A 13,019-nucleotide genomic window follows, 5' to 3' on the forward strand; every position below is an offset into this window, starting at 1 on the left:
GGAGAATGGACAATTAGTTTGCGCAATTTTAGGCAGGTTACTACTTACCTCTTTTGCATGTCGCAGACCTCTCTCCCATGCACTCTCTGCTGGAGGTTCCAGTGGAATGGGTGGCATCAATTCATCAATCACTGGAGCACCCTAGTTCCAGAAAGAGAGACTCCTTTGTGAAAACAACATTGTATAATTCTTAAACAAAAACAAAAATAAAAATAGCTGGAAAAACTCAGCAGGTCCGGCAGCATCTGCGGAGAGGAACACAGTTAATGTTTCGAGTCCATATGACTCTTCAACAGAACTAAGCAAAAATAGGAAAGAGGTGAAACATAAGCTGGTTTAAGGGGGGAGGGTGGGACAAGTAGAGCTGGATAGAGGACCAGTGACAGGTGGAGATAACCAAAAGATGTCACAGACAAAAGGACAAAGAGGTGTTGAAGTTGGTGATATTATCTAAAAAATGTGCTAATTAAGGGTAGAAAGCAGGACAAGCAAGGTACAGATAGCCCTAGTGGGGGTGGGGTGGGTTGAAGGGAAGGGATCAAAATAGGCTAAAAGGTAGAGATAAAACATTGGATGGAAATACATTTAAAAATAATGGAAATAGGTGGGGAAAAAAAATCTACATAAATTATTGGAGAAAAAAGGGGGGGATCGGAAAGGGGGTGGGGATGGAGGAGAGAGTTCATGATCTAAAATTGTTGAACTCAATATTCAGTCCGGAAGGCTGTAAAGTGCCTAGTCGGAAGATGAGGTGCTGTTCCTCCAGTTTGCGTTGAGCTTCACTGGAGCAATGCAGCAGACCAAGGACAGACATGTGGGCATGCAAGCAGGGTGGAGTGTTGAAATGGCAAGCGACAGGGAGGTCTGGATCATGGTTGCTGACAGACTGAAGGTGTTCTGCAAAGCAGTCACCCAGTGTGCATTTGGTCTCTCCAATGTACAGGAAACCACATTGGAGCAGCGAATGCAGTGGACTAAATTGAGGGAAGTGCAAGTGAAATGCTGCTTCACTTGAAAGGAGTGTTTGGTCCCTTGGACAGTGAGGTGAGGGGAAGTAAAGGGGCAGGTGTTGCATCTTCTGCAGTTGCATGGGAAGGTGCCGTGGGAGAGGGTTGAGGTGTAGGGGGTGATGGAGGAGTGGACCAGGGTGTCCCGGAGGGAACAATCCCGACGGAATGCCGACAGGGGGGGTGAAGGGAAGATGTGTTTGGTGGTAGCATCATGCTGGAATTGGTGGAAATGGCAGAAGATGATCCTTTGAATGCGGAGGCAGGTGGGGTGATAAGTGAGGACAAGGGGGACCCTATCATGTTTCTGGGAGGGAGAGGAAGGTGTGAGGACGGATGCGCGGGAGATGGGCCGGACGCGGTTGAGGGCCCTGTCAACGACTGTGGGTGGAAAACCTCAGTTAAGGAAGGAGGAAGACATGTCAGAGGAACTGTTTTTGAAAGTGGCATCATCAGAATAGATGTGACGGAGGCGAAGGAACTGAGAGAATGGGATGGAGCCCTTACAGGAAGGGGGGTGTGAGGAGCTGTAGTCGAGGTTGCTGTGGGAGTCGGTGGGTTTGTAATGGATATTGTTGGACAGTCTATCACCAGAAATTGAGACAGAGAGGTCAGGGAAGGGAAGTGTCAGAGATGGACCATGTGAAAATGATGGAGGGGTGGAAATTGGAAACAAAATTAATAAATTTTTCCAAGTCCAGATGAGAGCATGAAGCAGCGCCGAAGCAATCATTGATGTACCGGAGTTGTGGGAGGGGGCCGTATTAGAACTGGAACAAGGAATGTTCCACATACTCCATAAAGAGACAGGCATAACTGGGCCCATGCGGGTACCCATAGCCACACCTTTTATTTGGAGGAAATGAAAGGAGTTTAAGGGGAAATTGTTCAGTGTGAGAACAAGTTCAGCCAGACGGAGGAGAGTAGTGGTGGATGGGGATTGTTCGGGCCTCTGTTCGAGGAAGAAGCTGAGAGCCATCACACTATCTTGGTGGGGGATGGAGGTGTAGAGGGATTGGACGTCCATGGTGAAGAGACGGCAGTTGGGGCCAGGGAACTGGAAATTGTTGATATGATGTAGGGTGTCAGAGGAATCACGGATGTAGGTGGGAAGGGACTGGACAAGGGGAGAGAGAATGGAGTCAAGATAGCAAGAAATGAGTTCCATGGGGCAGGAACAGGCTGACACGATCGATCTGCCGGAACAGTCCTGTTTGTGGATTTTGGGTAGGAGGTAGAAACGGGCCGTCCATGGTTGGGAGACTATCAGGTTGGAAGCTGTGGAAGGAAGGTCTCCAGGGGAGATGAGGTCAGTGACAGTCCTGGAAACAATGGCTTGATGTTCAGCGGTGGGGTCATGGTCCAGAGGGAGGTAGGAGGAAGTGTCTGTGAGTTGACGCTCAGCCTCTGCAAAGTAGAGGTCAGCGCGAGGCAGAGGTCAGTCAGGTCAATTGTATAATTCTTTGTAGAGCTTTAACAATAGCAATCTCGATCTTAATTCCCAGCAGTTAAGCAGCTCACACAGTAAATTCTACATCCAAAGGACACTCACTGCCATCTAATGGCAGGACTGGGGACTGAAGGCTGCCGCAATGCTGTGAAACTAAATAATCCCACATCCAGTTACTACAGAGCAAACAAAGCTGTCACACCTACACATGCACATTCACCCCCATTACCCCCTCCCTTACACACAGCAATACACTAGCCAGTGCATCAAGGTTCCTGGAGCCAGGCCAGCCCACTGTTGCTCGGGTTATCTCAGTCAAACTAAGGGATTTAGCACTAAGATAAAAGCAAAAAACTGCAGATGCTAGAAATCCCAAACAAAACTAAAAATACCTGGAAAAACTCACCAGGTCTGGCAGCATCTGCGGAGAGCAACACAGTTTACGTTTCAAGTCCGTATGACTCTGAGTCTAACTGTGTTCCTCTCCGCAGATGCTGCCAGACCTGCTGAGATTTTCCAGGTATTTTTATTTTTGTAAGGGATTTAGCATTCTGTACATTGCAGCAGACTAACTACCAGTTTCACTGTTTCCAGAAGTTCAAATCACATAGATCAAAAATGAGGGGATAAAACAAAAATTTCAGCCTCCTACCCTTACGTTCACATTCATCTCTAACCTGGGGGCTGAATTTTCAGGTCAGATGGTGTGTACAGTACGGAAAAATCTCAGAATAGAGTTTTTTCCTCAAAATAACCAAAATCTGTAATTGACCACTTCTGAATGACAGGGCAAATTAGTGCTTAAAATACCAAGGATTTCAATGCAGGCTAAGTCACTTGTTGTGGACCAAAAAGAGGCACGATCTGCATATTAGTTAAATAATGAAAAGCTAGGAACAGTAGAGACCCAAACTGATTTGACAGTCCATGAGCAGAGATCACTAGAATCATAAAATAGTTACAGCACAGAAGGAGGCCATTCAGCCCATTGAGTCCATGTCAGCTTTCTGCAAAAGCAATTCAGTTAGCCCCATTCCCTGGCCTTGTAAATTGTTTTCCTTCAGATGCCTATCCAATACTTTTCTGAAAGACACAAATTAATCTGTCGGCATTACCTTTTTAGACTTTGCAGATTGTAAACATTTGCTGTATAAAAAAGTTCTTCCTCGTGGTTCTTTTGCCAATCATTTTAAATTGATGCCCTCTGGTTCTCGGCTCTTCTGCCAAAGGAACAGTTAATCTTGATCTATTCTGTCTTGACCCCTCATGATTTTGAACACCTCAAGAAACGTCAGGTACAAAAAGATACCAAAAAGGCTAACAGAATGTTAGTCTTTATAACTAGGGGCTAGAACAAAGTTTTGTTATAGCTATTCAAGGTCCCTGTTATCAGGGTTCAAAATTATTCCCTGGAATATAGAAGGTTAAATTGTGATTGATTGAAGTTTGTAGGATTTTGAATTCAGGGAATTAGACTCTAATATTCTGGTTCCATTTTTAGCCGATCGGAACCAAAGTAGCATTTGCAATGCTTCTCTTTCCATCCCTGCAATGTTATCTCTGGTTTCATACAAGGATCTTCCTATTTCTCATCTACATGCTGCCCTTTGGTGGCATCATCTGAAAAAAGAACATTATTTCTCACATGACACCCAGCTCTACCTCAACACCACCTCTCCTTCACTGTTGCTAAATTATCAAGACTGCTTATCCAACATCTAGTCCTGGAGCAGAAATTTCCTCCAATTAAATATTGGGAAGAATGAAGCCATTGTCTTCAGTACCTGCAATCCAAACTCCATGCATAAGGTCATAAGAAATAGGAACAGAAGTAGGCCATTCAGCCCATTGAACTTGCTCTGCCATTCAATAATGATCCTTTGTGGCCTTAACTCCACTAACTCCAAAATCAGTCCCCCACCGGAACCCTTGACTCTTATGTAGATCAAAAATCTGAATATAGCCTTTATTCATGCATGCAGGTGCACCAGGCGGTAAAGAAGGCAAATGGTATGTTGGCCTTCATAGCCAGAGGATTCAAGTGCAGGAACAGGGATGTCTTGCTACAATTATACAGGGCCTTTATGAGATCACGCCTGGAATAATGTGTGCAGTTTTGGTCTCCTTATCTAAGGAAAGATGTTCTTGCTATAGAGGGAGTGCAACGAAGGTTTACCTGACTGATTCCTGGGATGGTGGGACTGACATATGAGAGATTGAGTCAATTTAGATTATATTCGCTGGAGTTCAGAAGAATGAGGGGGGATCTCATAGAAACCTATAAAATTCTAACAGGACTAGACAGGGTAGATGCTGGAAGGATGTTCCCGATGGTGGGGGAGTCCAGAACTAGGGGTCACTGTCTGAGGATATGGGGTAGACCATTTAGGACTGAGATGAGGAGAAATTTCTTCACCCAGAGAGTGGTGAGCCTGTGGAATTTGTTACCACAGAAATAAGTTGAAACCAAAACATTGTATGTTTTCAAGAAGGAGTTAGATATAGCTCTAGGGGCGAAAGGGATCAAAGGGTATGGGGAGAAAGCAGGAGCAGGCTATTGAGTTGGATGATCAGCCATGATGATAATGAATTGTGGAGTAGGCTCGAAGGGCTGAATGGCCTACTCCTGCTCTTTGTTTCTATATTTCTATATAAACATAGTATCAAACTTAGTTTCCTACCTATCTTTATGTTGTCAGCAACTTTAGCAACCATACTTTCAGTCCCTTCATCCAAGTCATTTATATAAATTGTAAAAAGTTGAGGCCCCAGTCAATCTTCTATCCATGCCAACATGTCAGCCCCTACACCAGGAGCTTTTATATTCCGCAATAACCTTTGATGTGGCACCTTACCAAATGCCTTCTGGAAATCTAAGCACAGTGCATCTGTTTAATAGGTGGATATCCATTTATCAAATCAGACCGCAGAAGACACTCTGTGAATCACAACTACTTTATTGTTAAACGATAGTTCACTATAAATACCAACCTCCACTCTTTCCGTTCTGGATTCTTTCCCTGCCCAGAAGAAAAACCCAGCTCTTAAGGACAGGCTTCAATAAGCACTACTTGCTCTCAATTCAATCTAAGACTAAACCAGATTAAGCTTCAAAAGGACCTGCATTTCTAACACTGTCACATCCACCGGTTCCCATTTCTCCACAGCACATTCGGCTCTTTCAAAGAACTTCAATAAATTGGTTAAAACGTGACTCCCTTTTCACAAAGCCATGTTGACTCTGCCTGATTGCCTTGAATTTTTCGAGGTGCCCTGCGAGAACATCTTCCCTATGACACACGTTAAGCTAACTGGCCTGTAGTTTCCTGCTTTCTGTCTCCCTCCCTTTTTGAATAAAGGAGTTACATTTGCTATTTTCCAATCTAATGGAAGCTTCCCCGAATCTAGGGAATTTTGGAAAATTAAAACCAGTGCATTAACTATCTCACTAGCCACTTCTTTCAAGACCTTAGGGTGAAATCCATCTGGACCTGGGGATTTGTCAGCCCACAGCCCCAACAATTTGCTCAATACCACTTCCATGGTGTTTATAATTTTCCCCGAGTTCCTCCCTCCCTTTCATTTCCAGATTTACAGCTTTTTCTGGAAGGTTCCTTGTGTCCTTTTTAGCGAAGGCTGATACCTGTTCAGTTCATCCGCGATCTCTGTACTTTCCCCAGATGCACTTCCTATAGGACCAATGCTCACTTTGTTAACTATTTCCTTGTTTAGATATCTACAGAAACTCTTACTATCCGTCTTTATATTGCTAGCTAGCTTTCTCTTATACTTTAATTTTTTCCCTCCTTTATTAATCTTAACATTCTTTGCTGTTCTTTATATTCTTACCAATCTTCTGACGCTACCTTTCTTTGCGCAATTATATCCTTTATTAAAATTTGGTATTGTTTTTAACTTTTTTAGTTAACCAAGGATGGTGGGCCCTCTCCTTGGAATTTCTCTTTCTCATTGGAATGTATCTATTTTGTGTATTCTGAAATATCTCTTTAAATTTCTGCCACTGAACCTCTACTGACCTATCCCTTAACCTCATTCGCCAGTTCACTTTAGATAGCTCTGCTTTCATGCCCTCATAAATGCCCTTATTTCAGTTTAAAATACTAGTCTTGGATGCACTTGTCTCTCCCTCAAAATGAATGTAAAATTCAATCATTATGATTGCTGCTACCTAGGGGTACCTTCACTAGGTTATCAATTAATACTATCTTGTTGCACAATATCAGATCTAGTATAGCATGCTCTCTGATTGGCTTAGAACATGCTGTTCTAAGAAACTATCCCAAAAACATTCCTCATCTGATTTTTCCAGAGAGAGAGAGCACGCATGATAGTGGGAGGGTATAGAGTTTAAAAAAAACATCAGATCCCAAAACAGGAGCTAGTGTATAAGGTTTAACACAGCCTAAAGCCACCTTGGAAGTATTTCAACTTTGACTTGGTGAAATGGATAAATGCGTCTAACTATCCAACAATGCTCTTCAACAGAGAAGATGGGTAGTTCTGTGATTCTGTCACATAATTCAAGGCTGTGGGACATCACATGCCAAACAAGCAAGGACAGACAAGTACTGCCAACTATTTATATGCCAATATTCGACTTCTGGTCACTTTGTACCACAGTGCCTTCGCTGTGTCTTATGTCCTTGATGTTGTAACAGATTAGAAGATAGGTTACTCTCTAGAAATTTCTAGGTCCAGAATATACAAATCAACAAAGGGAAAGGGTTCAGAAATGGTTTGAACAGAATTACTGCTGACAGAGTCTTGTTGAACTATAGCTTTCAACAACTACACATGGGAATCGCACCTCAAACATAGCATATATTCTGTTCACACACCAAGCTCTATCTAAATGATTGAACGTGGATAGAGGGGTTTGACAGATGTTGGACGAGGGGAGGATGGGGGGGGGGGGGTGGAAGTGGGAAGGTAGAATTAAAAACGCTGGAGATGTAGAGATGTTTCAAAATTCTATAGGGAAACTGTGACGCTGGCTCATTGAATACATAAGACACATGCCCTTCACTGATTTATACAGAAACACAGAGAAGAGTCCTTTGTTTTTCAGGGCTGCTTTCTCTTTATTTCATTACCAATGTTCAAGATATGGAAACTAAAAATATATGAACACAAGAAATAGAAGAAGTAGGCCATTCGGCCCCTCGAGCCTGCTCCGCCATTCAATAAGATAATGGCTGATCTGTTTGCATTACTAATTCCACATTCCCACCTACCTCCCGATAACATTTGATTCCCTTGCCTAACAAGAACCTATCTACCTCCACCTTAAAAATATTCAATGACCATCTTCTGAGGCAGAGTCCCAAAGTCGCACAATCCTCAGAGAAAAGACTTCTCCTCACCTCTGTCCTAAAAGGGGGACCCCTAATTTTAAAACAGTGCCCTGTAGTTCTGGACTCACCCACAAGAGGGAACTTCTTTCCACATCCACCTTGAAAAGCCTTTCAGGATCTTATATACTTCAATCAAGTCACCCCTCACTCTTCTAAACTCCAGTAGAAACAAGCCCAGCCTGTCCAACCTTTCCTCATAAAACAACCCAATCATTCCAGGTATCATACTAGTAAACCTCCTCTTAATTGCTTCTAATGCATTAACATCCTTTGTTAAATAATGAGACCAAAGCTGCACACAGTATTTGAGATGCGATCTCACCAATGCCCTGTATAACTGAAGGCTAACACCCTTACTTTTATGTTCAATTCCTCTCATAATGAAGGATAGCATTCCATTAGCTTTCTTAATTACTTGCTGTGCCTGCATACTAACTTTTTGTGACTCATGCACAAGAGCACCTAGATCCCTCTGCACCTTGGAATTCTGCAGTCGTTCTCCATTTAAGTAATAATCTGCTTTTCTATTCTTCCTGCCAAAATGAACAACTTCACATTTTCCCACATTGAGCAACAAAATAGGATTAATTGATAACCTCCTCATGAAGGTACCCCTAGCAGCGATCATAATATGATTGGATTTTACATTCATTTTGAGGAAGAAAAGAGTGCACCCAAGGCTAGTATTTTAAACTTAAATAAGGGCAATTGTGAGGGCATGAAAGCAGAATGAGCTAAAATGAACTGGCAAATGAGGTTAGGGGATATGTCAATAGAGGTTCAGTGGCAGGCATTTAAAGGGATATTTCAGAATATACAGAATAGATACATTCCCATGAGAAAGAAAAGTTCCAAGGGGAGGGCCCACCATCCATGGTTAACTAAAAAAGTTAAACAGCATCAAACTTAAAGGAAAAGCATATAAGTTATGCAAAGACGGGTGGCAGGTCAGAAGATTGGGAAGAATATAAAAGGAAGGAAAAATTACAATATAAGAGAAAGCTAGCTTGTAATATAAAAATGGACGGTAAGAGTTACTATAGATATTAGGATAAGAAAAGAGTTAACAATGTGAGTGTTGGTCCTACAGAGCATGCATCTAGGCAATTGATAATAGAAATTAGGGAGACGGACAAATTAAACAGGTATTTTGCTTCGGCCTTCACTATAGAGGACACAAGTGACATCCCAGAAATAGCTGTAAATCAGGAAAAGGAAGGGAGGGAGGGAGGAACTCAGGAAAACTACAATCACCACAGAAGGGGTACTGAGCAAATTGTTGGGGCTGAAGGCCGACAAATCCCCAGGTCCAGATGGGCCCCACCCTAAGATCTTGAAAGAAGTGGCTAATGAGATGGTTGGTGCACTAGCACTAGTTTTAAATTTTCCAAAATTCCCTAGATTCGGGGAAGATTCCATTAGATTGGAAAATAGCAAATGTAACTCCTTTGTTTAAAAAATGAGGCAGAAAGCAGGAAACCATAGGCCAGTTAGCCTAACATCTGTCATAAGGAAGCTGTTGGAAGCTATTATTGAAGACGTTATAGCAGGGCACTTAGAAAAATTCAAGACAATCAGGCAGAGTCAATATGGCTTTATGAAAGGGAAATCATATTTAACCAATTTATTGGAGCTCTTTGGAAGAGTCGCATGCCTGTGGATAAAGGGGAACCAGTGGATGTACTGTGCTTAGATATCCAGAAGGCATTTGATAAAGTGCCACATCAAAGCTTATTGCAGAAAAGAAAAGCTCGTGGTGTAGGAAGTTACATATTGGCATAGATAGAGGATTGATTAGCTAACAGGAAGCAGGGAGTTGGCTTAGACGGGTCTTTTTCTGGTTGGCAGGATGTAGTGTGCCACAGGGATCAGTGCTGGGCCTCAACTTTTTATAATTTATATTAATGACTTGAATGAAGGGGCCAAAGGAATGGTTGCTAAATTTGCTGATGACACAAAGGTAGGTAGGAAAGTAAATTGTAAAGAGGATGTTAGGAGGCTACAAAATAACATAGATAGATAAAATGAATTGGCAAAGATCTGGCCAATGGAGTATAATATGAGAAAATGTGAAATCATTCTTTTCGGCAGGAAGAATAAAAAGGAAGCTTATTATCTAAATGGTGAAAGATTGCAGAGCTCTGAGATTCAGAGGGATCTGGGTGTCCTAGTGCATGAATCACAAAAGGTTAACTTGCAGGTACGGCAGATAATTTGGGAAGTTCATAGAATGTTATCATTTATTGTGAAGGGAATTGATTACCAAAGTAGGGAGGTTATGCTTCAGTTGTACAGGGCATTGGTGAAGCCACAACTAAAGTATTGTGTACGCTACTGGTCTCCTTATTTAAAGAAAGATGTAAATGCATTAGCAGTTCAGAGAAGGTTTACTGGACTAATACCAGGAATGGGCAGGCTGTCTTATGAGGGAAGATTGGACAAGTTAGGCTTGTATCTACTGGAATTTAGAAGTTTAAGAGGTGACTTAATTGAAACATTCAAGATCCTCAGGGGTCTTGACAGGGTGGATGTGGAGAGGATGTTTCCTCATGTAGGAGAATCAAGAACTGGGAGTCACTGTTTAAAAATAAGGGGTTGCTCATTTAAGCCAGGTGAGGAGAATTTTTTTCTCAGAAGGCAGTGAGTATTTGGAACTCTTTTCCTCAAACGGCAGTGGAAACAGAGTCTTTGTATATTTTTAAGGCAGAGCTAGATAGACTCTTGATTAACAATGGGGTGAAAGGTTATTGGGGATAGGTAGGATTGTGGGGTTGAGGTTACATTCAGTTCAGCCATGATCTTACTGAATGGCAGCAGGCTTGAAGGGCCGAGTGGCCTACTCCTGCTTCTAATTCGTACATTCGTATGTACTCCACCTGCCAGATGTTTGCCCACTCAATCAACCTATCTATATCTGTCTGCAACCTCATGTCCTCTTCACAACATCATTTCCTACCAATCTTTGTGTCATCTACAAATTTAGCTACCATGCTTTCACTGCCCTCATCTAAGTCATTGATATAACTTGTAAAAAGTTGATGTCCCAGCACAGACCCCTGTGGAACTCTGCTCGTTACAGCCTGCCAATCAAAAAATTATCCATTTTTGCACACTCCGTTTTCTCTCAGCCAGCCAATCTTCTATCCAGGCTAATATGTTACCCCCTACACCATGAGCTTTTATTTTCCACCATAACCTTTGATGTGGCACCTTATCAAATGCCTTCTGGAAATCCAAGTACAGTATGTCTACAGGCTCTTCTTTATCCATGGCGCAAGTTACTCCTTCAAAGAACTCTAATGAACACGATTTCACAAAACCATGCTGACTCTTCCAAATTAGTTTGAGTTTTTCTAAGTGCCCAAATATAACCTCCTTCATGATCAATTCTAGCACCTTCCCCTCGACAGACACCAGGCTAAATGGCAATAGTTTCCTGTTTTCTGCCTCCCTCCCTTCTTGAATAGAGGGGTTGCATTTACTACTTTCCAGTCTAATGGAACCTGTCCAGAATCTAGCAATTTTTGGAAAATTAACATCACCGCGCCTACCACCTCATTAGCCACCTCTAATGGATGAAGTCTATCAGGGCCTGGAGACTTGTCAGCCCACAGCTCCATCAGTTTGCTCAGTAAGGCTTCCCTAGTGATTGTAATTTCACCAAGTTTCCCTCTCCCTCCCAACTCTTGATATAAGGCTATTACTGAAATGTTTTTCATATCCTCTGTTGTAAAGACAGAAGCAACATATTTGTTCATTTCATCTGCCATTTCCTTATTATCTATTAACCTTCCATATTCACTCTCTAGAGGACCAACACTCACTTTACTTATTCTTTTCCTTTTTAAATACCTGAAGAAACTCTTGCTATCTATTTTCACATTTCTAGCTAGCTTCCTCTCCTAATCCTGATACCACCTTTTAGTCATTCTCTGCCGTCCCTTAAATTCTGACCAATTGTTTGACCTGCCGCTCATCTTTGCTCAGTTATATGCTTTTTCCCTAAGTTTGATGCTTTCCTTAACTTCTTTAGTTAACCAAGGATGGTGGGTACCCCCCTTAGAATTTTTCTTTATAGAAGGAATATACTTATTCTGAATTATCCCCTTAAATGTCCCCCACTGTTCCTCTATTATCTATCCTCCAGCCTAATAGCCCAGTTCACTTAGCTAGCTGAGTTCTCATGCTCACATAGTTGCCCTTATTTAAGTTTAAAATGCTAGTCTCAGACCCACACTTTTCGCTTTCAAACTGGATGTAAAATTCAATCATATTGTGGTTGCTGCTACCTAGGGGTGCCTTTACCCTGAGGTCATTAATTAATCCTGTCACATTACACATTACCAAATCTAAACTAACCTGCTTTCGGGCTGGTGCCAGAACGTGCTATTCCAAGAAACTGCCTTGAAAACATTTCATGAACTCCTCATCCAGGCTACTACTGTCAATCTGATTGTTCCAGTTTATATGTAGATTAAAATCACCCATGATTACTGCTGTCCCTTTATCACAATCACTCAATGTTTCTTCTTGTATACTTTGTCCTACATTGTGGTTACTGTTAGGGGCCTGTAGACCACTCCCACTAGTGACTTGGCTCCCTACTATTCTTCATTTCCACTCAAACTGATTCTACATCCTGATCTCCTGAACCAAGATCATCTCTAACTATTGCACAAATGCCATCTGTGATGAACAGTGCTACCCCTCCACCTTTACCTAGCTTCCTATTCTACTTGAATGTCATATACCCCATAATACTCAGAACCTCTTTTGCACTACAAATTGATGAGAGACACAGGGCCATGGCTGACTAAGTCAAATTCCAATTTTATTATACAGGATTCCAAGACATTTAGTGAGATCATATTCTGTGATTCTATCTAATTTTCTATGAGAATGTAGTCCTTACACAGGACTGGGGCATTCAAAGTGAGGATTTCAGTCAAACTTCGTCCAACTGGCCCAAATTTCACAAACAAGGTTTCTCATTTGCTCTTCCCCTCTATCCTCTCTGACAATTCCTCCACCCACCAAATTTTTTTCAGTTTAGGAAGTTTTTGGCAGTACTTGAATTTTACAAATGTATGATTAAATTACTAAACAGCCAGATGTGTGGAATTTTACAAATTTAGCTTAAATACGTACTCACCAAGACGTGTGTTTCCTGGAAAGAAAACAGAAAAT

The 13,019-nt window shown here is 42.0% G+C and overlaps 1 protein-coding gene across 2 annotated transcripts in view; it reads right to left on the reverse strand.

Annotated features, from left to right (window-relative positions):
* zc3h18 (zinc finger CCCH-type containing 18) overlaps positions 1-13,019 on the reverse strand; it is a 212,621-nt gene that overhangs the window by 147,827 nt on the left and 51,775 nt on the right. For both annotated transcript variants that reach the window (XM_041191400.1, XM_041191399.1), the window contains exons 5-6: positions 12,985-12,999; positions 49-141 (exon numbers count right to left, since the gene is read on the reverse strand). In XM_041191400.1, coding sequence (XP_041047334.1) covers positions 49-141; positions 12,985-12,999 — 108 coding nt within the window. The remainder of the gene's footprint in view (positions 1-48; positions 142-12,984; positions 13,000-13,019) is intronic.

This window comes from Carcharodon carcharias, chromosome 7 (genome assembly GCF_017639515.1).
Source record: "Carcharodon carcharias isolate sCarCar2 chromosome 7, sCarCar2.pri, whole genome shotgun sequence".
Lineage (NCBI taxonomy): Eukaryota > Metazoa > Chordata > Chondrichthyes > Lamniformes > Lamnidae > Carcharodon > Carcharodon carcharias.